This window comes from Xenia sp. Carnegie-2017, unplaced genomic scaffold (assembly GCF_021976095.1).
Source record: "Xenia sp. Carnegie-2017 unplaced genomic scaffold, XeniaSp_v1 HiC_scaffold_22, whole genome shotgun sequence".
Classification (NCBI taxonomy): domain Eukaryota; kingdom Metazoa; phylum Cnidaria; class Anthozoa; order Malacalcyonacea; family Xeniidae; genus Xenia; species Xenia sp. Carnegie-2017.
This window is the reverse complement of record NW_025813485.1, coordinates 15,843,165-15,866,173: the sequence shown is the minus strand read 5'-3', so window position 1 is coordinate 15,866,173 and position 23,009 is coordinate 15,843,165. Positions and strand designations below refer to the sequence as shown.

The 23,009-nt window shown below is 35.4% G+C and overlaps 7 protein-coding genes across 9 annotated transcripts; 5 read left to right on the top strand and 2 right to left on the bottom strand.

Annotated features, from left to right (window-relative positions):
• The first annotated feature begins 1,093 nt into the window (after window positions 1–1,093).
• Window positions 1,094–3,261, top strand: LOC124446670. Its single transcript, XM_046997520.1, has 2 exons — window positions 1,094–1,276; window positions 1,986–3,261. Exons 1-2 carry the CDS (start codon window positions 1,251–1,253, stop codon window positions 3,025–3,027), a joined length of 1,068 nt encoding a protein of 355 aa, XP_046853476.1. The 5' UTR covers window positions 1,094–1,250; the 3' UTR covers window positions 3,028–3,261.
• A 2,236-nt stretch (window positions 3,262–5,497) lies between these two features.
• LOC124445206 lies at window positions 5,498–6,906 on the top strand. Its single transcript, XM_046995914.1, has one exon. It carries the CDS (start codon window positions 5,917–5,919, stop codon window positions 6,904–6,906), a length of 990 nt encoding a protein of 329 aa, XP_046851870.1. The 5' UTR covers window positions 5,498–5,916.
• Window positions 6,907–6,992: 86 nt separating this feature from the next.
• LOC124445205 lies at window positions 6,993–8,117 on the top strand. Its single transcript, XM_046995913.1, has one exon. The coding sequence runs from the start codon at window positions 6,993–6,995 to the stop codon at window positions 8,115–8,117; it is 1,125 nt and encodes a 374-aa protein (XP_046851869.1).
• Window positions 8,118–11,345: 3,228 nt separating this feature from the next.
• Window positions 11,346–13,841, bottom strand: LOC124446675 (nucleoside diphosphate kinase-like). The gene is given in 6 exon segments (XM_046997527.1): window positions 11,346–11,522; window positions 11,615–11,667; window positions 12,871–12,917; window positions 12,920–12,929; window positions 13,009–13,110; window positions 13,617–13,841. Coding segments are annotated over 6 exon segments (453 nt in total). The 5' UTR covers window positions 13,740–13,841; the 3' UTR covers window positions 11,346–11,404.
• A 62-nt stretch (window positions 13,842–13,903) lies between these two features.
• LOC124446667 (KICSTOR complex protein kaptin-like) lies at window positions 13,904–17,579 on the top strand. Of its 3 annotated transcripts, none has more exons than XM_046997517.1 (12): window positions 13,904–14,158; window positions 14,616–14,686; window positions 14,764–14,842; window positions 15,220–15,274; window positions 15,371–15,434; window positions 15,574–15,647; window positions 16,048–16,151; window positions 16,231–16,329; window positions 16,409–16,511; window positions 16,806–16,941; window positions 17,159–17,344; window positions 17,415–17,579. In XM_046997517.1, exons 1-12 carry the CDS (start codon window positions 13,921–13,923, stop codon window positions 17,499–17,501), a joined length of 1,296 nt encoding a protein of 431 aa, XP_046853473.1. In that variant the 5' UTR covers window positions 13,904–13,920; the 3' UTR covers window positions 17,502–17,579. The 3 variants fall into 3 exon arrangements, with proteins under 3 accessions (XP_046853473.1, XP_046853472.1, XP_046853474.1); XM_046997516.1 differs by having other exon boundaries at window positions 16,228–16,329; XM_046997518.1 differs by lacking the exon at window positions 17,415–17,579 and having other exon boundaries at window positions 16,228–16,329; window positions 17,169–17,281.
• A 540-nt stretch (window positions 17,580–18,119) lies between these two features.
• LOC124446673 (probable 18S rRNA (guanine-N(7))-methyltransferase) lies at window positions 18,120–19,217 on the top strand. Its single transcript, XM_046997525.1, has one exon. The coding sequence runs from the start codon at window positions 18,287–18,289 to the stop codon at window positions 19,130–19,132; it is 846 nt and encodes a 281-aa protein (XP_046853481.1). The 5' UTR covers window positions 18,120–18,286; the 3' UTR covers window positions 19,133–19,217.
• A 527-nt stretch (window positions 19,218–19,744) lies between these two features.
• On the bottom strand, window positions 19,745–22,882 carry LOC124446671 (fatty acid hydroxylase domain-containing protein 2-like). The gene is made up of 8 exons (XM_046997521.1): window positions 22,511–22,882; window positions 21,742–21,816; window positions 21,562–21,659; window positions 21,344–21,447; window positions 21,102–21,223; window positions 20,649–20,851; window positions 20,269–20,541; window positions 19,745–20,066 (listed from the first exon to the last, which is right to left on the bottom strand). The coding sequence occupies exons 2-8, from the start codon at window positions 21,808–21,810 to the stop codon at window positions 19,901–19,903; spliced, it is 1,035 nt and encodes a 344-aa protein (XP_046853477.1). The 5' UTR covers window positions 21,811–21,816; window positions 22,511–22,882; the 3' UTR covers window positions 19,745–19,900.
• Window positions 22,883–23,009: the final 127 nt, after the last annotated feature.

Genomic DNA, 23,009 nt, shown 5'->3' with positions numbered 1-23,009 from the left:
AACCTTAAAGTGTCTAGAGTTCTTGCTAACACTGTATTTTAGTTTCAGTCTGTTTAATTATTCACATTCTTCCATATTTTGTTGCTTTCTGCTTTCATGTTACTGGTTGTTACCAATGTTTGTTGAACAGCAGTTTTCAATCATTCTGGAGATTTTATCCAATACTATCCAGCATTCGTTTTGTTATTAACAGTACAATATATGCATGGAGACTGCCATTATACAAAAAGTCATTGAAAACTCTTCTCGTCAATTTTGGTTTTGGAAACCGTGAAGTTCGACCAAGAACTCAGAGAGGCCAAGATTCAAGAAGCAATGAAACTAATAGAGTCACAAAAGAAAGCAATAACATTGAATCAGGATCAAGCAAAAACCACGAAGTCAATTCGCAAGAAAAAAATTATCAATTATCTACCTTTGCTAGTGGAGCAATAATTTCATAAAAGTCTTCAGCTATGTCCAAGCTTCAAATTTTAATATACTTTGTCAACGTGAATTTGGTCTTTTAACATTAGCAATAAAGCAGCACTATATATTAATTGTCAATTTTTTGTCGTTGTCAATAAAACTCACATGTCGGGCAAATATTAGACAAGTGCAATTTTCAGTAGCATGAATCAGTTCATCCATGTCAGTCATAACAAAATATCTTTCAAGAAGAGTACGTACTAAGCCAATTTTTTAGTTTAACGGAGAAAAGCCAAGGAAGTTAGTAAGTAAGCCAGTGTATGTTTTCTTGTGATAAACTGAAGTTTGACATTTGTTTGGGAATTTGGTGATCAAAATGTCAAGAAATGAAATTTGGTTGTTAGAATTGTTAGAAGCAAAAAATTCAGATACATATAAAACACACAATGTTTAAAGAAAAAATCTATTGAAGACCAACTACCAAAAATGTGCCGCATAAGGTAAATAAATTAGTAAAATAATTTACGAAAACAGCAATACTTTTTTCGAGGTCATTTTATTGCTAAAGCTTTGTTTGATTGGATTGTCACGCGGCTCATTGCCACGCAAATCAAACAAAAGTTAATATTAACAAAATAATGACAAGTTTATACCATATATGGAGTTCCGTTGGGAATGTCACTATTCAACAAACATGCAAACTGCGCATATAGTGATTCAAATTATTTTATGTGTACGCACTATTAAATCTTTAAAACTTTATCGCCAAGTAAAGACTTTGTTAGAACTTTCCCCTCGGAAATCATTAGCTAATTTGAAAAACGTTACACAAGTTTTACAAGATGAAACGTAAACAGAAACAACCTAGGTATGTATAATGAATACCGAATACAATTTATTGTTTTCATCGGTAGTTTAGCATTTGCAGTCTAATTAAAGTCACCAAAATTTGGATTTCTTTTGTGAACAATAATAAATAGTGTCACTATAAGTTAAAGTTATATAATCGCGACGAGATTACGTTTCATATAAACTATCTTTTACCAACGAACATCGCACATACTTAAGATTAAATGAACAGATATGTTAAGATTTAAGTGCAAACAATGGCAGATAGTGGTCATTTTGTTTTTTAAGAAATATATATACAGAATATCATTTTGTTACGGGATGTTCATGGTTATTTAACAAGGTCAAGGACTCCATTACACTGAAATATGGTGGCCTATGGCTACAGTATGGCAAAATGCCATAATTCCCGCCTACTTTATGCTTGACCTGGTGGTCGATGCGCCTGAGTAAAGTATTATTTACACCTGCCCGGCTCAATGAGCCATTAAAAACAATTTTCATTCTAAAGTCCCAAATTATCTGCTCATTATTTTATGACGCCGCGAGTAGACATTACGTACCCACGGAAGTTATTGATTAGCTGATTAAAATAGTTGCTTATACAAAGGAAAATTAATATAACGAAGCAAAAGACTCCGTAAAAGTAAACAAATAGTATGAATAATGAATGCATAGTTTGCAGGTTTGCAAAAGCAATTGTATAAATTAAAATTGTGTATTTTTAGGCGAACTAGACCGAACCCTTTCATTAAAACTAGCACAGAGGCAGATGTTAACGAACTTACACATTGTAATATGTTAGAAATGAAGAAAGGAGAAGACTTCATTACCAAACATTCCAAAGACACAGAGCACAAACAATCAAACGTTGTCGAAACTGTTCACTTGAACACAAAACAACAGAATATTGAAGATTCAAATCTGAAAGACATAGACGAAAAGTTTGCAAATGATTTTCACAATATCCAGTTCAAAACGAGCAACGAGGCAGCTAGCATTTTAAAAAGGCCCACGACAGGAGACCTAAAACAAACAAACACAACACAAACAAACCCAACACAAACAAACACAACACAAACAAAAACTACACCCGACTTGTGTACACATTTATTTGAGCAATGTAGTCAAAGAAGTAGTATGCCAGTCATTGAAAGCGTCTTTACTTTATCTGAAGGAAACGTTTGGAAACAATTTTCTTCTTTCATGGGAAAAGGAAATGCGTCGAATGAAAATAATTTTCCTATTACACCACAATGTTCTCCACCACTGTCAGAACAACAATTAAAAACATGCGCAAAAGAAACTATTCCAATCGTAGAATTAAGCAGCAGCCCACAAATATTTTGGAAACCAATATATCCTTTCGTATCTTGGCATACGGCACCAACAGAATGTTTCTTTGTTGGCCAAACAGAAAATGTACCAGCAAATGCAAAAATAAGTCGACCTTTGGACTATAGAGGATGGACTAGTACATGTGCTATTGACCAACAGCACGTTAAAAGCGAGGGAAAATGCTACCAATTCCGTGAAATTTCACCTAAAGATTTCTTGTCTACTATAGATCAACGAACAAAGTCGTTGGGATGCTCTCTAAGTAAAGTAAACATACCATCATACAACCAAGTCGACTTGTCCCATTCATTGTCCCATTCATTGAGCAATGAAAACCAAGCAATGATGTTGAGCGAGGTTAAAGTCTTACAATTGAAAAAAAGATTACATGAACAAGAAGAGGCTCTAAAGAAGTTACGGACGAAACTCTGAACAGATTTAAAGATTATAAAATTTGTCGAAGCTGTTGGGAATAAGTTATGTAATTGAATGTCCTACTGACAGAGAGACAAATTCTCCTTAGTTGTTTAATTTCGTTAACCAATAGGCTTAAAAGAATTTTGATTGATGTTTTGTTGTAAATGAGTTGAAGAGAGAGTCTGAGTGAGTGAGCGATATACGTAGTTGATAAACATTGCCAGGGAATAAAAATTTCGTTATTCAAAAGCTTGAGTTGTTGCATCTATTCGACATATTCAAAGGGAATATTGCCTGGGCGACGGGCAAGATTCACAAAACGTGGCACCTCCGACGGGATAAGTGAAAATAGTTCGATCAAGAACAAGAATTCGTATTGAAACATGTCGAAGCAGGAAGCTGCGGAGCTAGCACTTGAAGCAAAACTCAAGCATATTACGATCACTTGCGGGAAAACTGAGAGAATTCTTGCGTCAGATAATCACGGGAGAATCGAAAGACATCGTGATGCGTTAAATGAATTAGTAAAAGAAGCAGATACCGCCAAACGTACAGTCGAAGGGTTGAAAATAGCTAGCGGCGAAAAGTCGAAAGCATTTCCGAGTGGGAGGAATCGATAGAAAATACCATCGGTCAAGCTGACAATGCAATAGAACAATTACGCAAGTGGCTTATGGAAGTGAATGAAAGTAAGAAAGCACATTTAAGAAAGGATCAGTTGAATTTCGAGAAAGAGTTGTATGAAACCAAGCTGCACTACAAGACTCAATTGGAAGAGTCCAAGAGGGACAAACCAGAAGAGACAGGAGAAATGAATTCTACAATTAGTGGCAATCTGGAAGCTAAACTACCAAAGCTAGTGATTTCAAAATTTAACGGAAGCTACAAAGATTGGCCAAGATTCTGGAACCAGTTCAGCGAGACTATTGACAAATCAAATATTTCCAATGTAACAAAATTTTCATACTTGAGAGAGTTGCTTGAAAACATGTCAAGTATTCCATAGAAGCACTACCTTTCACTAGTGAAGGGTATAACCGAGCAAAAGTATACTTCAGTCAAAGTATGGAAAGGAGTCAGAAGTGATTAAAGCCTACACCAAAGAAATTCTTGACTTACCCAACATACCAGATGCCAATGTACAGAAGGTGCATAAATTCTGCGAAAGACTCACCTATTGCACAGTCTTTAGAAACTATGGGAAAACTGGAGCAGATCAATGGAAGTGTTGCAATGACATTGGACAAATTGTCTGGTATAAGAAGCGACTTGGTTCGTACCGATCCCAACTGGGATGAATGGGATTACATTAAGCTAATAGAAGCCTTAACATTATGGACTAGGCGAAACCCTAGAAACCCTATATGTGAAGGAGAAAGGAAGGAAAATAGAAACAGTCCCGTGAAAGAGTATTCAACACCAAATTCGGTCAGCGAAAATGTGTATATTGCGATGCAAACGATCATAAATCAGTTGACTGCTCAAAGGTGACGGATATCAACGAAAGGAAACAAATATTGGCAAAAAGCCGCTGCTTCAACTGTACCGGAGAAGGGCATAGAGCAGCCGATTGTACAAGTAAAATAACCTGTCAACATTGCGAGAAGGCATCATACTTCTTTGTGTGAACAAGCAATGGGGAAGAAAACCCTGATGACTGCAACAAAACCAACGAAGGAGTCTTCCCAATCTTGACTGTAAAGGTTAATGGGATCATGTGCAGAGCGTTAGTTGATTCTGGGCTGGCAGCTCGATGCATCTGCAAAGTTGGTAAGTGTCCTTGGCATGAAACCTGCTGACATAACAACAAAACAAGTGGACATGCTCCTGAGTAGTAGTGTAGAACGTCTGGAGACCTATGCAACTAAAGTGGAGTCCCTCGATGGAGAGTTTGGTATGGAAGTAGATTTAATTAAAGTGGAAAAAAGTGAACTTTTATCAGTAAAAAACCCCCAATACAGCCATATGATTTCCAAATACTCACACTTAAAAGGGTTGATATCCAAGATGGTGACACGAAGGCTCAGCTTCCAGTACATGTAGTTCTTGGGGGAGGGGAGTATGCCAGAATAAAAACAAAGAATCGTCCCCGAATAGGTAAAGATGGCGAACCTATCGCGGAGTTGACCAAGCTGGGATGGTTCGTGATGTCCCCTGGAAAAGAATTTGATCACAATCATATGTTACTAACACAAACCACTCAAAAGGATTATGAGAAGTTGTGCCGGTTGGATGTTTTAGGACTTGCCGACACCTCAGAACACGATCAAACCTCAGTGTATGGAGAGTTTAAGGAGCAATTGGTCAGGAGTTCAGAAGGTTGGTACGAGTCTGGTCTACTGTGGCGAGGTAACCATCCTCCCTTACCATCTTACAAAGAAGGAAGTTTGCGACGCCTCAACAGTCTTGTAAAGAGATTAGACAGGGAAGGAATGGCCAGTGAGTATAACAGGATTATTGAGGAACAAGTCAGCAAAGGGTAGTTGAACTTGTAACCGAGCCCCAGTGGGTAGGGAGTTCTACTTACCTCATAAACCCGTGATACGTGAAGCTGCACAAACAACGAAAATCCGTGTAGTTTACGATGCATCCGCTCGAGCGACTCCAAGTGCTCCATCCTTGAATGATTGCCTTTACCCAGGCCCGCCGTTACAGAATAAGCTTTGGAGCGTATTGGTTCATCATCGTTCATTTCCAGTTGCACTTTGTGGCGATATAGAAAAGGCATTCCTCCAGATCCGAATAAAAGAACAAGAAAGAGATGCCTTACGGTTTCACTGGAAGAGTGACAGTCAACCTGAACCCTTGACATATAGATTCACAAGAGTCGTCTTCGGCCTAACTTGCTCCCCATTTCTGCTTGGGGGAGTGCTAGAGCATCACCTAGAAACTTGGAAAACAAAGATGCCAGATATCGTTGAGGAACTGAAGAAATCTATGTATGTCGACGATCTGCTTAGTGGGGGACAAACAGTAGACAAAGCCAAGGAAAGGAAAAGGAAATCAATCGATGTATTCAACGACGCCAATTTCAATTTACATAAGTGGAACTCAAATGCCCATGAGCTTGAAGCAGATGAAGAAGAAAAGGATGATGAAGAAGAAACTTTAGCAAAACAACAACTTGGAACTAAATCTGGAGAATCTAAAGTGCTGGGACTGTTATGGAAAAAGAAAAGTGACGAGATTTCCATAGTGATCCCATCAGAGAAATCGGCAAAAACGAAACGTGAAGTACTGAGTAGATTGGCTCAGGTTTATGACCCTTTGGGAATTACATCACCCTTAATTCTAGAGGGAAAGATAATTTATCGTGATATCTGTAAGGAGAAGCTCTTGTGGGATGTACGGCTAAGCCATTCTTTGAAGTATCGATGGGACTGCTGGGAGAGCAATCTTCCGTGTGAAGTAAGTGTTCCGCGATCATTAGCTGGGTTCCGAGAACCAATCAAGTCTTTAGAGCTGCACGCATTCGGGGATGCTAGCACACAAGGTGTAGGAGCTGCAGTGTACTCAGTTATTCATCAAGAATCGGGAACTACTCAAATTCTAGTTGCTGGTAAAAGTCGTCTGGCAAAAGAGGACCTAACTGTTCCACGGCTAGAACTTGTGTCAGCCCACATGGCAGCGAACCTTCTTGTGAATGTGCGAAACGCTTTGGATCATTTGTCACGGCCGCAAAGTTTTGCATGGCTAGACAGCACTGTCGCCTTGCATTGGATACTTGGACGGGGCCAGTATAAGCAGTTTGTCTCAAACCGTGTCCGTAAGATACACCAACATCCTGAAATAAAATGGCGATATGTACCCACATCCGAAAATCCTGCAGATTTGGCCAGCAGGGGGTGGGAAATTAAATCAGACGTGGCTCTACGGTCCAGAATGGTTATCTGATATGAGCAGATGGCCAACTAATATAACCACAACTCCAACTACTGCAACAGAAGCAGAAGCGACAGTCTCCCAAAAAAAGTATCGCAATGACAACAAAACAGTACAGTGGTGATGTTCTGGAACAGTTATTAAGAAAATGCTCACTTAAACGAGCTCTAAGAGTGTCGTCATGGCTCTTCAGGTTCGTAAACAATTGTACACAAGGGGAAAAGAGAACAGGACCATTATCCTTTACCGAGATTGAAGAGGCTAAGATGAAATTTGTCAAACAAGCCCAAAAGCAAGGTCAATTACAACCAAAGTACGAGCAACAATGCAAAGAACTTAATCTTACGCGCAATACAGAAGGGATTTTAGAATGTCGTGGCCGAATTGTGGGTCAGTATCCTATCTACCTTCCCACAGATTCCTTGCTAGCTCAAAGAGTAGTGGAAAAGTTGCATCGTGAAACGTTACATGGAGGTGTTGGATTGACAATGGCTGCTGTAAGAGAGACGTATTGGATACCGAAGTTAAGAAGCCTTGTAAAGAAAGTTAGAAAGGAGTGTTTTGGTTGTAAAAGATATCGAGCGACATCAGTTCCCACACCCCCTCCTGGAAAGTTACCCGAGGACCGGACTTGTGGCGAAACAGCGTTCGAGGTGATTGGCGTAGATTTCGCGGGACCAATACGTTACAAAGGGAAGTCAAGCAAGGATTGCAAAGCGTATCTGGCGCTGTTTTCATGTAGTCTAACTCGAGCAGTGTACTTGGACATGATGCCGGACCTATCTGCTTCCACGTTCATACCAAGTTTGAAACGGTTCATTGCTCGGAGGGGAAGACCCAGGAAGATCTATTCAGACAATGGGGGGCACGTTCATAAAACTGCGAAGTGGATAGATAGTTTACGAAAGGAGGAACGTCTTCAAGGTTATTTGGAGGAATTCGACATTAAATGGCAGTTTAACTTGTCCCGAGCACCATGGTGGGGAGGGCAGTTCGAGCGGCTGATAGGAATTGTCAAACAAGCGATGTATAAGACAATTGGAGGCGCAAATCTGAAGTGGGAAGAACTGTGTGAAGTGATACTTGACGTTGAAGTGCAAATCAATAGAAGACCGCTCAGTTATGTTGAAGACGATGTTCAACTGCCGGTGTTGACACCCGAGCTCTTTTTTATTCCAGAGATCCAATCATCTGCCAGAACAGAAATTATGGGTCGAAAGTGATCCGGACTTACGTAAGAGGGCAAGATACTTGAAATCTTGCAAACAAGCCTTGTGGAAAAGATGGTCGAAAGAATACCTCACTGCACTGCGAGAACGACATAACATGAGTCATGGGACTAAAAGTTCATTGTAAACGTAGGAGACGTCGTGCTGATCAAATCCAACGAAAAGAATAGAGGAAATGGCCTCTTGGGATCGTTATAGAGACATATCCAGGAAGAGATGGAGTGATACGTGGGGTAATGTTGAAAACGCCAAATGGAAACCTAGAACGACCAGTTCAATTGCTTTACCCAATGGAATTAGCTTGTGATCGACAGAGCCATGAAGAGAGACCTGATCTTAATCCAGACGCTCAACCATTCAAGCCAAAGCGTAAGGCAGCTGAAAATGCAGCGGGGATCATCAAATCGATTGCTGACGAAGAAAACGAAGAGATTTGAAACACTTCCTAGAACAGTAATCCATTTAGATATACATCTTATCTTCAGATGTATAGGGGGAGTGTGTTGGGAATAAGTTATGTAATTGAATGTCCTACTGACAGAGAGACAAATTCTCCTTAGTTGTTTAATTTCGTTAACCAATAGGCTTAAAAGAATTTTGATTGATGTTTTGTTGTAAATGAGTTGAAGAGAGAGTCTGAGTGAGTGAGCGATATACGTAGTTGATAAACATTGCCAGGGAATAAAAATTTCGTTATTCAAAAGCTTGAGTTGTTGCATCTATTCGACATATTCAAAGGGAATATTGCCTGGGCGACGGGCAAGATTCACAAAAAAGCGTTCTAGAGTATGACTATACAGATATACTATTTAAAAACTCGTTATGCATGGTTCAAAAATACCACGTATATTTTCTACAAAATTTGTCGTTTGTAAATTTTGTGTATTTTACGTTTAGTGAACAAGTTCTGTTATTTGTTTTTATGGACGTTTCTGCTGCTATTTAGCAACTCTCGACACCTTTTCATCATCTGGTGTGATTCATGGATTCATTATGTCATCACAAGAAAACATATACATTTATACGTGCATAGTTTCTGGGAATAACTTTATTACTTTAAATACAATTGCATTGTTACATAGCATTTTCGTCATGGACGTACTGTTTAGCCTGCTAAAACAATTCTTCTAAACAGTTAATCTGAAACGCTTTTCATTTAGAATGTTGAAGAAAATTTGCTTTTTGAAACTTTGCAGTATCCTTGTGTCCCTAGTTTTACTGTACTTTAATAACAAATATTGCATTCTTAAATTTTGTATATTCTTTTAGCCGGTTATTGAACAACAAAAAGTATCTTGACACAACAGTAGATCACATTGAAGAAAATGTAGTAGTTGTGAAAAAACGTCAAGGACGCACTACTATCCACAGACGCCATATATTCATTTAAGAAACTGCTAATAACTGAATTTATTCCACCTTCATGCAAAACTAACTATTCGCCCTCTTGCTTTAAAATCATCGATACTGCAGGTGCTACATTCGCACTCAAAATCAAAGAATCACTTCACATTAACAAAACTAACCCTAATCTTAACGTTCAAGTTTTTCGTTTTAACAGTATATTCAGCCTGTAAATACTTTCATTAATTCTAACCACTATTTCATTGTAATATAATAATTTATTCATAAGTGCATAAATTGTATCACAGTATCATATTACTCATATATTTATTACATACATAATATTCCTTATAATACTGAAGATGGCATCATGAGATGTTGTAACATATTTATTTTAAAAAAACTTGTCGTTTTTAATTAAGTCAGCTCTAAAATACCTGAATCCTTATTTTATCACATTGTGACTGTCCATTGCATCAATAACAGCAAAAAATCTAGTTATCACACAGAAGTGTAACACAGCGAAGTTAGAAAGATATCCATACCGATACATACATGCATAGATTTTGTTATTTGAGGTAATTTTGTCGTCATGGTAAAACGTATTTACAAAACACAATTAATCAAAGAAAAGTTCAAAACTTTTATTATTTTTTACATAAGCAAAATATCGGTTATTTGCTTGTTGCAATAATGCAGAAACGTTAGTATAAAACCAAACCACCGAAACTTCAGGGCGATCCCAGTTTCTTTCCTGATTGATATCGGCGAGATGTCTAACCAAAACTAATGAAAAGTTACATTGAAGCTGAATTTTATTTTAGTTTAAATGAGAGGGAACATGGAAAATGTTTTATTCAGTAAATTAGAAAGATCAGAAAGAAAATGCTAATCTTGAATAAGTCATCAAAAGATGTATGTAAGTAAAAATGTTATTGATCAAAAAAAAGTAAAATTCACATCGGTTCAAACCACCGTCCAAATATCGCAGAATTAGGATTATTGATTACCAAACTTCAAACACGTACAATTCACAAAGAATGCACCGGTAATTTTTTTTATAAATAGTAATATTTGGAAATTCCTTTAAAGACAAATGCAAGAATACTTGATAGAGCAGCCAAAGCAGTGAAGACCAATCCAACAACAGTTATTGATGATAAACCACCAAAACGATGTTCAGTGACTAAAGATAAACCAACAACTGCAAATACAGCACTACAGAAAGCAGCAAATGCTGAAAAGACGCAATATTTTATTGCCAGTCGTCTAGATTCAATAACTTTATTACTGTCTTCCAATCCATGATTTCCATCCATCCTCAAGATCCAGTTTGGACAAGTGCTTTTTTAATATTTGAACTTGATAAATTTCTAGAAGTTTTCGCACAAGGAGAAGAACCTTTAATTATCCTTATTCTGCACTTCCAGTTACAGTGTTTTCATTCGGTTGAATTTGTAGCAAGTTTTAGTAGCTAATTAGGTCGTTCAGACTTCTCTCAACGATTGCACATGTTTATAAGCCTTAAATCCATTAGATCTTTTTTATAGTTGCACGTGGCTTATCACTATTAAATCCTTGTGAAAACAAGTTAAAGCGAATAAATAGCACTGGAAAACGCATGATCTCATAAATTCTAAATTTGTTTCATACAAACGAGAGACAAGATTCTCAAAAGCAACAAGTTGAAAAAAAATTAAAACATTGCTGATATCCGCCCTACTGTGTACAGGCTGATGTTTTTTGGAGTATATTTCATCTTATATTACGTTTGTGCCTTGTAAAGACCAATCAACTACACATTCTAAAAAATCGAAACAAAGTATAAAAATGAGCAAGATTACCTCTCAAGACAAACAGAAAAAGTGCATAACTTCGTGACATTTCAAGGAATTATTATTTCATTGAAGGAAAATAGATTACAAATTGCATAAAATCTATTCATAGACGCAAGAAGCATTATTAGGTATCCAATCAACAAGCTCTTCATCTTTAAACCACAACTTGATTTCCCGTTTTGCAGTCTCAACAGAGTCACTGCCGTGAATAATATTTCTACAAAAGAAAATATTTGTTGACTCTGGCCTACTGTATACTATTTTATGAAAATATTATTCAACACAGTTAAAAAAATAGTGAAAACTGACCTTCCAATATCAATACAATAATCACCACGTATTGTTCCAGGTAAAGACTTTGCCTTTCAATAAACATGGAAAATTTTTAATAAGCACTTTTTTGTTTACAGCTGAAGAGGCACTAATTCGTTTTCAAAGATAAATTGAATTGATCTATTTGTTTGAAAAAATTCTCTTATCCACGAATGGTTAGTAAACACAATTATCTAAAATATCTTCTTTGTGGATAAAAATTTTGGAAATTCTTAAATGTGCTGGATTTGGCCATTGACTCTCAACAAAGGTATTTTAGCAAAGAAAACCAAAAAATATGCTAAAAATTGCCCAGAACATCAAATGCAAAATTGAAGGCTGGATAGCAACATTGCGATGAAAGTTGGACAACAACATGGCTATGAAAGCTGGACAACAACATTGCTTTGAAAGCTGGACAACAACATGGCTTTGAAAGCTGGACAACAACATGGCTTTGAAAGCAGGATAACAACATTGCTTTGAAAGCTGGACAACAACATGGCTTTGAAAGCTGGACAACAACATGGCTTTGAAAGCTGGATAACAACATGGCTTTGAAAGCTGGATAACAACATGGCTTTGAAAGCTGGATAACAACATTGCTTTGAAAGCTGGACAGCAACATTGCTTTGAAAGCTGGACAACAACATGGCTTTGAAAGTTGGACAACAACATGGCTATGAAAGCTGGACAACAACATTGCTTTGAAAGCTGGACAACAACATGGCTTTGAAAGCTGGACAACAACATGGCTTTGAAAGCTGGATAACAACATGGCGTTGAAAGCTGGACAACAACATTGCTTTGAAAGCTGGACAACAACATTGCTTTGAAAGCTGGACAACAACATGGCTTTGAAAGCTGGATAACAACTTGGCTTTGAAAGCTGGACAACAACATGGCATTGAAAGCTGGATAACAACATGGCTTTGAAAGCTGGACAACAACATTGCTTTGAAAGCTGGATAACAACATGGCTTTGAAAGCTGGATAACAACATGGCTTTGAAAGCTGGATAACAACATGGCTTTGAATGCTGGACAACAACATTGCTTTGAAAGTTGGACAACAACATTGCTTTGAAAGCAGGATAACAACATTGCTTTGAAAGCTGGATAACAACATTGCTTTGAAAGCAGGATAACAACATTGCTTTGAAAGTTGGACAACAACATTGCTTTGAAAGCAGGATAACAACATTGCTTTGAAAGCTGGATAACAACTTGCTTCACTTTACTCTCTTAACTTACAGGGTCAGTCTCTCCAAGCATTTGACGAGCAGTTTTAACCACACCTTGCCTTCCCATACCTGATAAAACACATGTATTTATAAACATCTAAATGCACAGTTATAATTTAAAAGTAATAATGATAAAATATACTCTTACCATAGGCACCACAGGTCCTGATGAAATAAATTTTACCAAGCCATCAAAAAATGGTTTAGAACTAAGTTCAGAATAATGTTTCTTTAATAGTTCTTGATTTGCCTAGGAAAAACAAAATCACTATTATCATAGCGGAATGTTTTCTAAAATAAGGTAATTTAGCTTTAGACATGTAATCAGGATGTTGCGCTGCAACTAGCTATCATAGGTTATTCCAAAGAAGCAAAAATAAAATTGAGTCTGAAAAGCATTCAGATGCATTCATTTGATGAGTGTGGGTTGGCATGCACACCCTCCCCCCCCCTTACAGCAAAAAGTCAGTACCAATAATCTTTACACATGTCTCAATGTCATGTTATAGCACAATATATTGTAGCAAAACAAAAAGTCAAGCCATTGGTTTTCTTCCACCCCTCCCTCAAGAAAAATTGAGCTCTTGACTTCTTAACATATGTTGAACACATAAACGGTATATCCATTTCTCATCTTCACAATATTAAAAAAAATAGGACAAGACTTATGAGTGACTGTATTTTGGCCATATTGAAAATTATCAAGATAATTATAACAGGGTAAATGGCCGTATTTTGTTGTGAAATCCAACTTACCTTCATGAATTTCATGGCAACTAATTTGAATCCTTTTTGCTCAAATCGTTTGATGATATCGGCAATAAGACCACGACTAACACCGTCCGGTTTAATCATAATAAACGATCTTTCTGAACTCATGATGTTATAGATTATTGTTTGCTACAATACTGCCGACTGTTCTCCAAGCAGATACAACTTTCTAATTCTACAATGCCGTGTCCACGTGAAAATTAACTACGTGTAGTTGAGGGTGTTATATGTACACATATGCACACATAAGACTGAATTTTGCAATTCAGCAAAAACACCAAAATCCAATATGGCTGATGAAGACGAAGAAACAGAAAACAAAATTGGCTTAAACGAAATTCAATTTTTCCCCAGTTCTTCTCAAACAAATATATATGGCTTGGTGAAATTTTATGACACCGTTCATGGATGTAATAAAGTATTAATGGCAAGTTTAAAGGGAAGTGTAACGTGTATTACATCACAACAAAGTGCAAGACCTACTTCGACATTATCATCACACAATTTATCTCTCAGAAATTTACAAGGTGTGTTTATTGCAATGTATGCTTTTAATGCAAAGAAAGATCGATTATAGAATACCTGCCCATTTTTACAAGGCACCCTCAAAAATTTGAGGATACCGCATACTGCATAAATAGTAAAACATAACGATAACAGTAAAGTAACTAAAGTTAAACTAAAATATCATTTAGTTCACAATTATTATTTATATAGTATCATTAAGTGGTCAATATAAATAACAAAGTATAAAGAACAAAGCATTTTATAGAAGTGAATAGAGAGTGGACAGATATTCTACATAGATTGATTTAGTGCTTGTCAGCATCCATAAGAAATTTTAAAAGATAGAAAATCAAAAATAGTGTGCCTAATTCAGCTATTTTTCTGTGTATGCAATATGTACCATAATACGCCATCGCTTCAACGCGGTCTTCTTTATGCATAAGTTATTTTTATGTTTATTTATCTGAAATCTTTCAGGTTCAGATATTGTGTCTATCGATGCTTTTGAATCAGACAGTATATTTTATTTTGGAGTAACATATATTAAGGTATCTATGAAATTATAATACATACATTTCAAACATTTGGTTGTTGCAGAGAAATCATACACCTGTTTACTCTATAGAATGGTCACACAAGTCATGAAAGAAAATTCCTCAATATCTATTCTGGAAGCACAGCATTTCAGAATGAATTAAGCTTTGGTAGGAACGCATGATATTAAGAAGAAAGTCTTGTGCATATGAAGAAACTCATTATGTATAATTAATAATTATTTGTCATGTATTAAATAGTTTATTAACCTCTATTATTTGCTCTCTATGGTAAAATGTGAAAGTTCTAATTTAAGTTTGACATTTTGTACAGCCTCCCTCTTAGAACCATTCACTTACAAGTTTGTTTAATGCTCATGGATGCACAGTGATGTATGTATCATAGATAATATTTATCCCGTACCATACATCCCGTTGAGTCACCTGATTTTTTCAGGTCCTGAGACGATTGCTTAAATTGTCCAGCTAAGTGCGAAGATCATATCTTCGTTTAATAGATAATATTTGTTAGTTGGTTGTTTTTGTAGATAACTTTCAGACATTTGATTTGGAATTTGTGCCATTTCAATTAATTCATGCAAAGTAAGTTAAATAGTTCAACTCTGTGAAGTGTTCTCATCAAGTTTTAAGGTTTCTGTATTTCACTTGTCATGTAGTAATGTCAAATTTCTTTTAAAGTACGACAAAAGAAACAGTTTTTTTACTTAGTGGTGGTGATAGGAAAATACATTTATTTAAACAAGTAAGAAATTCAAATACATTAAAAAATTTAAATGTAAATGTGCTTATTTGGACCCTTTCAATGAATTAACCTGAATTTTTTAATTTACAGTATTGCAGCTTAGCATACAACATATCAAAAAATAATTTTTACTACCTAGAATGACAAAACGCAACTATTTGTTGAGTGCAAGGTTGAAGATTATTTTCTGGAATTTAAAGATCTCCCCAGTAGGTAAAAAATTGCTTCAAATCCTTGCACAAAATTGAATAAAATTTTACAGATGAAAATCATGTTTTTGTATCATACTACAAATCACATAGGAATCATGATGCAGTTTCTTTTAACTCTATTAAACATTCACATTAATACATTATATAATATAGTTTCCATGGTATCGCTTGCGTGTACACTCTGTATTACAAATGTTGACGCAATACGCAAGGAATAACTTGTCACAAGGGGCGAGCGGGCAAGAGTCGTTGTTCCGAAGTTTTGTAATTTGAATACAGCTCCATCGAAAGATACAATAAAGTTTACCTTTCTGCCATCGTTTCACCAAATGTGTTATTCATTCATAATGTATACAAATAACAAGCAACCTTCTTTAAGTAAACTTATCTAAAATTTTTAGTGTTATATCCATGGATATTTACTATGACATGGAAAACAAAAGGCGTATCAGTGCCTACGCTTGTCAAAATGGCACGTTAAAAGTAGCGCTTTGTACAGAAAAAGGTACTTTTTTCACAAGCGCTAAATTTATATTTGTTAATAACATGAAATTTATGTAACGGTTATTTTGGTTTAACAGCAGTCATGAAAGAATGGCTTACTTCGCATGATGGTCCCATATCATCTGTTAAATTTTTTACATTTGAAGCAAATTCCAGAGAGGTTTCTGAAGAAATGAAAGGTATTTGACAGCAAAAATGTTCTCTTTTCTAGAGGCTTATAATATTTTGATTAAATTTGTTTTATATTCAATCAACAAGCACTGCTTGCATCAACAAGAAGAAAGAATGTTATAAAATATACTAACTGTGGTGTTGTCCATCTATTGGTAACTGCTGTTATTGAACCTTCTGTTGTTTACGAGTGAGTACAGCATTTTTCTCAATTGTTAAAAATAGGCATTTGAAATAAAAGAAATTTTACTTTGTTCATTTTGCGTAAGTTAAATACTATACTTCTTTCATTAAGTCAGTGTTTATAACAATTAAAACTTCAAAGTCAGACTTCAGATATCGATCAGCTCTCAGAAACTTTGACAATTTGAACAACAAACTTCTGACGTCACATATGAAATAGTGTCCAAATAATGTCGATCAAAAATTCACGTGTGAATATTTTTCGCATGTAAAAATTTGGATTTAATTTTGTCAATTTAAGAGATGTCATCAACAATGGTTTAAATAAGTTCATAATACTTCCTGACTCTGATCAATATGACTGCGTACTGTGTTCACATGTAAATGATCTTACCTGGAGTGGAACAAATGAAATATTGCTTGGAACTTATGGTCAGGTAAAGAACCATTCTTTGCTTTCACATTTTCTTTGTTTAATTTGAATAGACTTGGGTCAGGTTATGTAAATGGAGCGCGAATCCCCACTGTTTTTATTTACATAGTCATCGTTGGGATCCATCCTCAGTCCTCCACTACTAAAATAATAATTTTTATGTCAATTTAAAAATAAGTATTGTTGATGGTAACTATTATTCATTAATGGTTAAAATTTAGAAACTTTTAGTGTACAAAATGCATAAAATAAAGGAGGAAGAAACCGAAACAGAACGGCTAAAAGCTTGTCTTTTTTGGACTAAAAGTTTTTCGTCGCCTTTATTTGCTATGGATTATATTGATATGACTAACGATGGAGTACGAGAATTGATTGTCGCTTCATCAAAAGGACTTCATGTTTTGCAGGTAAGTTGTACTATTCGCGTAGCGATAATTTAATATACTTCTTTCTCGTTAAACTACTTATATTTTGTAGCATAAATTTCCTGCTATTTCTGTGAAGTTTCAAGAAGAGTTGTCAAAATTGGACCATGTTCAAAGAAACCAAACCGAGGACTCGTAGTCGTAGAAAACTAATTTAGAAATCTTTTAAGTTGTATAAATGTTTATGAATTAAATTTAAATTTCTGTTCTGCAAAAATGTTGTGCTGCTGTCTATGTTGGTTTGCGACAAATCACGTGACGATGAAGTAAAAACATTGTAAGTTGAAAATATTTGTTGGTCTTGCTTTATTAGCGTTTGATTTTTTAAGATAAAATTTGTTTGTTCAATTAATACCATAAATAAAATCAACACACACAAGTTTTTCCTAGATCGTTAGTTTTCACAAAATTTCATTCACTCGCATTCATTTCACACGTTTTTTAGGGTCTGTCGAGAAACCCCCCCGCAATTTCAAAAATTTTCGCATTGGTAATAAATCTATTCTTATGAATACACATGCAAGCTAGCAGTTTCGAAAATGAAAATTCTTAAAGTTGTACGATTCTAAATCCTTAAAGTTGTGTCATTGCTTTAAAGTATGAGCAAACTCGTGCAACCTGAATTTTCACAACTTGTGGCGTATAGCCAAGAGGACAAATTGATTAAATGTGGAAAACATGTATGAATCCCCCCCGTCGTTTTCGCCGTATGAAAGTAAGCGAGGTTATACATACAGGTATAGATGTTTACGAATCATTATTTAAAAAACATTGTTCGCATGTGTTCACAGTATTTTTGTCGAATATTTATTATACAGAATTTTACATAGTTTTGTGTCTCAATTACTGTGGTCTGGCTTCAGCTTCATTTAATGAAATGTGTATATAGAGTTCAGTGGTGTCACCTTCAGTCTTGATTTCAAGATGGCGTCAAAAAGACCTGAAAATAGCGGTCCTCCAGAACTTTTTTACAACGAGAAAGAAGCGAGAAAATATACTTGTAATTCTAGGATAATCGATATTCAGGTTTCTCTCGCTGAAAGAACCTTAGAATTATTGGGTATGACCGACGAAGAACCGAAATTTTTGCTTGATATTGGTTGTGGTTCAGGTTTAAGTGGTGATGTGATATCTCAGGCTGGGCATTATTGGGTTGGATTTGATATAAGTAAAGCAATGTTAGACGTCGCTAAAGAAAGAGAAGTTGAAGGAGATACTATTTTACATGATGCCGGACAAACCTTACCTTTTCGTCCTGGATGTTTTGACGGCTGTATTTCTGTGTCAGCTTTACAATGGCTATGTACGTCAAACAAGAAGACAGATAATCCTGTCAAACGTCTTTACACTTTCTTTTCTTCATTATACGCATGTATTACGCGTGGCAGTAAAGCTGTATTCCAATTCTATCCAGAAAATCCACAGCAAATGGAGCTTGTTACAACGCAAGCATTGAGGGCTGGTTTTACTGGTGGTATTGTTGTTGATTATCCCAATAGCAGCAAAGCTAAGAAAATCTTTCTGTGTCTTTTTACTGGTGGAAACACGACTTCCCTCCCTCAGGGACTGGGACTAGGATCAAACATTTCACTGAGCAACCAAATAAGTTTCTCTCATAAGAGAGAGCATTTAAATAAACCACAGTGGGGTAAAGGACCTAAGAAAAGCAAAGAATGGATTGAAGCAAAGAAGGCAAGGAGACGTAAACAGGGAAAGGACACTCGACATGACTCCAAGTACAGTGGACGTAAAAGAAGACCTCAATTTTAGTTGTAAACAATATTTGTTTTTTGCTAATGTAGAATTTCATATTGTGGATGTGCCAATAAAATATTGTTTGAAATGTGTGAAAAAATTAGTTGTTGAACTTGGATATAAAATGATATTAATAACGTGCTTTGCCCAATAAAAGGATGTTTGTTTCACTCACGACAAAATTTACTTCAATTATTAATATAATAATAAGTAGTGGACTTAATCCACTATAACAACAACAACAAACAAACAACATTTGTATACCGGCCACTATTAATCCCCGCCAGGGGGGTTGACAGGTCCATGAATTTTTCTACGCCAAACGTCTCTATCTCTCGCCATATCTCTCGTTATACCCATCGCCTTCATATCACTGTTCACAGCATCCATCCATCTCTTTCTCGGTCTACCTTGTTTGTGGACTCCATCAACATTCATATGCAACGTTCTACGAATTTCAGCACTTTCTTCCCTCCTTTCCACATGCCCAAACCACCTCAAACGCTGGCGCCTTACCCAATTCTCGATACACTCAACACCAACTCTTTCTCTAATCCACTATAACATAATCCACTATATCATCCACTATATCACACTTAATCCACTATAACATAAGATAATATAATGTAAAGATATAAATGCTCACTTTTAATACCTAATAACATTTCCATGGTTTCTATATACAAATGTTAATAAGTGAGTCCACACACCATTCCAGCAACTTTAAATAAATAACCTGGGAATATGTTTATTGCTGGTTAATATTTACAAGCAAGAAATTGTTCAGTTTTTCTTGCAACCTTTGGCAGGCTCATCTGGGTACAGTTCTTTCATTGGTGTGACACTGAAGAAACACAAATGACGAGCATAAGCACGAGACTGTTGAAAGTTGACATCAGTGCCATGCAACCAATCCAAAACACCAAGAACTCCAAAGTTTTGGTTGAACCTGCAATAAATTCATTTGGAAAATTATGGTCAACAATTTTATCATGCTTATAACATATAGTGGTTAAATAATGAAAGTATGATGCTGAAATTAATTCAACAAAATTTCAAACAAATAATGGAGGCTTCCTTTCAATAATCAGACTAGTAATTACGAAAGATACTTAAAGTTCTTTTTCATTCATGTTTTTATACTATCTTACTTCTGATGATGCCAATCATGAGCTTCAGGTGATGGCAATAGAGGTAAATGATAACCACAATGAGAAACAAGGGTTGTACAAATAGCAAGAGAGAACCACAACCAACTTGTAGCAATGTGTGATCCCATAATTAATGGCCCCATCAAAACAGGAATAATATTTGAGATCAAATGTTCAATAGGATGAGCATATACTGCTGTGATACTGATGGGAGCAGTCCATTCATGATGGATTTTGTGGATATGCTTGTACAAACGAGGGTGATGAAGTAATCTACATTGAAGAGTACATATTACTTCATAAGTACACATTAATTTGTCATATATACATGGTTTTGAATGGTAATCATAACCATAAACCAAATTATATAGTTATAATACCTATGAGAGTAGTAAAACAAAACTTCCTCGACCATTGTAAACATTCCAATCTCAAAAAGAACCCATTGGAAACATGGAAGCTGGCGACCAAACGAACAACCACGCCACTTGTAAAGATAGTAAAAAAGAACAGAGAATGGAACGGAAATAAATTGGTTGAACAAAACCAAGAGGACAGCCTTTATGAATTTCTTTTTGTCAACCTAAAATAACAGTGACAATTAAAAAATAAACAAAATGCACAGGTACATATATACATTCTTAATATGAATTGCTTACAGTGAATAAGTTGTATAGTTAGCATAAATATTATTAGTTAGTGTCGTTTTGAGTGAAATTTGGAAAAAAATGCAAAGTGAACTTATGAAGTGTCTTAATATTGTTGTTTTTTTTGCAGTCATTGCAGTAAATGGTATTAAATGCAATGTTACTAGCAACAAAATACACACATACTGGTACTTTTTTATTGTCTTGAATTTTGAATTGCAAAACCCATGAAGGTCTCCCAGTTAAGTCAACAAGACAAAAAAATGCACTGGCAAGCCAATAAACCAAAAATCCAATAAGATTTGTTCCTATAAAAAAAAACCAACAATAATGAAGAGTTACAACTTTTTCACAGTAACCAAAAATGTAAATTCTCAATGGTAAAAAACAATAACTTGGTTTTTGAGTTTAATGTTTTCTAGACTTACCAAAAATTGAAAGAACATACTCATCACCATCAACAGCATCATAAATTACATTCCACTTTCTTTGCCAAAAATCATGAGAGGAGCCCCAAATAAGACCAAAGTACCTTAAATAGAAATATTTTAAATAGCATGTCTTTTAGTCTGTTAACATGGACATCTTTAATCAGTAAAACTTCACATGTCATTAAATGCGACATAAGTTCCAATCACTAACTTACCATGTTACTGTGTTACGGACAATACCAAACAAGATCAAAGCGGTTCCAATCACAAAAACCGCTTTCTTAATGGCCCCAATGACAGAACCACGAACATTCTGCGTATATAAAAATGGTGAAAGATATAAAATTAAATCCCATCAACTCAATAATTTTCAATTCAAAGCTAGATGAATTTACCTGAGTTGTAGTATTATCTTCATTTAAATTTTTCTTAGTCAACTGACAGGATTCAGGAACAGTTGACATTCTTTACTACAAATGATAATGATTTTGTGTTATGTAAAATGTCAATATACGCAACAAATTAATTTCAAACCCATCTCAATCTACTTTCGCAAACAAGAACTGATTTTAAGTTAAAACGGTTAAAAAGTATTGAATCAGTGAGAAAAGTTAAAAACATACAAGTATTAAATGCGCTGAAATGTAAACGGATTATGTAGAAATGAAGAAAATGGGTTGGACGAGGGAATGCTCACGTCTCAAATATCGATTTGAATAGGTGTAAGGTTTCCTGTTTTCATTTCGCAAATAAAAAAATAATTTAGTTCACAATGAAAACTCCGGTGTACTACACATGCTTCCTTAGATTCACACAAACCAGAAGTCATTTTAAAATACAATTTTATACATATCATTTAAACAACATTCTCAATATAAATATTGTTAAGGGTAATCAATGGACGATTTATGGCGGTTATTTCATGCTGAAACTGCCGTTTCTATGTTAAAACACATTTTAAAAAACAAAAAAGACTGAAATATGCAAAGTCATAACTAAATTCCAACAACATTTCGCCCAACAAAAAACATTACACATCAAATGAAATCGTTTAAATTCCTTAAATTATTAGGCAGACAAATACAAAGTAAAAATGATCAAGATGAACACAGCAAACACGAGCAACACTATCATCACAATCCTAGACTATATACACACACGTACCTTGAGTTTTTTTATCTTTTTTATTAAATTTTTTGAGCGATAAGGTTAAATTGCCACAACGCAACGGCTGATTTCGCGAGCTTCTCTTTCTTTACGTAATAATTTAAATTCATGAGCAGTTTTATCCTTCACTTACCATTGTTATCCATGCGATCACATGATTGACGCATGACCTAACTCGTGATAAGAAGGGTGTGAACTGGGGTGTGAAGGAGGTAGTTAGAAGGCCTGAAAAGCTAGGTTTTTGAAGCTGAGACTGTTGCTGAAATCAGAGGTGACATAATAGTGTTGACAGTAATTTTTAAAAAAAGTTGAATAATTGCGATGGAATGTGTACCTCTCAACTTGTTTGTTTTTTATATTATAAATATGTGTATCATGTTATAAATAGTTAAATATCATGACTAAAGCACTTCACTAAACCATATTGATAGCAACGATTCGGCAGAAGCTAAACATAAACATTTTCATTTCTAATATAAATATTTTTTTAAATACG

Excerpts from the sequence above, each read along its gene's own strand:
- LOC124446673 (XM_046997525.1), top strand. The coding sequence starts at position 18,287 with ATGGCGTCAAAAAGACCTGAAAATAGCGGTCCTCCAGAACTTTTTTAC.
- LOC124446670 (XM_046997520.1), top strand. The coding sequence starts at position 1,251 with ATGAAACGTAAACAGAAACAACCTAG. Across the intron at positions 1,277-1,985 it reads CGTAAACAGAAACAACCTAG|GCGAACTAGACCGAACCCTT; the intron begins GTATGTATAATG and ends GTGTATTTTTAG.
- LOC124446671 (XM_046997521.1), bottom strand. The coding sequence starts at position 21,810 with ATGTCAACTGTTCCTGAATCCTGTCAGTTGACTAAGAAAAATTTAAAT. Across the intron at positions 21,448-21,561 it reads GTCCGTAACACAGTAACATG|GTACTTTGGTCTTATTTGGG; the intron begins GTAAGTTAGTGA and ends TTTCTATTTAAG. Across the intron at positions 20,852-21,101 it reads AAGACAATAAAAAAGTACCA|GTTGACAAAAAGAAATTCAT; the intron begins GTATGTGTGTAT and ends CTGTTATTTTAG.
- LOC124446667 (XM_046997516.1), top strand. The coding sequence starts at position 13,921 with ATGGCTGATGAAGACGAAGAAACAGAAAACAAAATTGGCTTAAACGAA. Across the intron at positions 14,159-14,615 it reads ATCTCTCAGAAATTTACAAG|GTTCAGATATTGTGTCTATC; the intron begins GTGTGTTTATTG and ends GAAATCTTTCAG. Across the intron at positions 16,152-16,227 it reads AGCGCTTTGTACAGAAAAAG|CAGTCATGAAAGAATGGCTT; the intron begins GTACTTTTTTCA and ends TTGGTTTAACAG.
- LOC124445206 (XM_046995914.1), top strand. The coding sequence starts at position 5,917 with ATGCCAGATATCGTTGAGGAACTGAAGAAATCTATGTATGTCGACGAT.
- LOC124445205 (XM_046995913.1), top strand. The coding sequence starts at position 6,993 with ATGACAACAAAACAGTACAGTGGTGATGTTCTGGAACAGTTATTAAGA.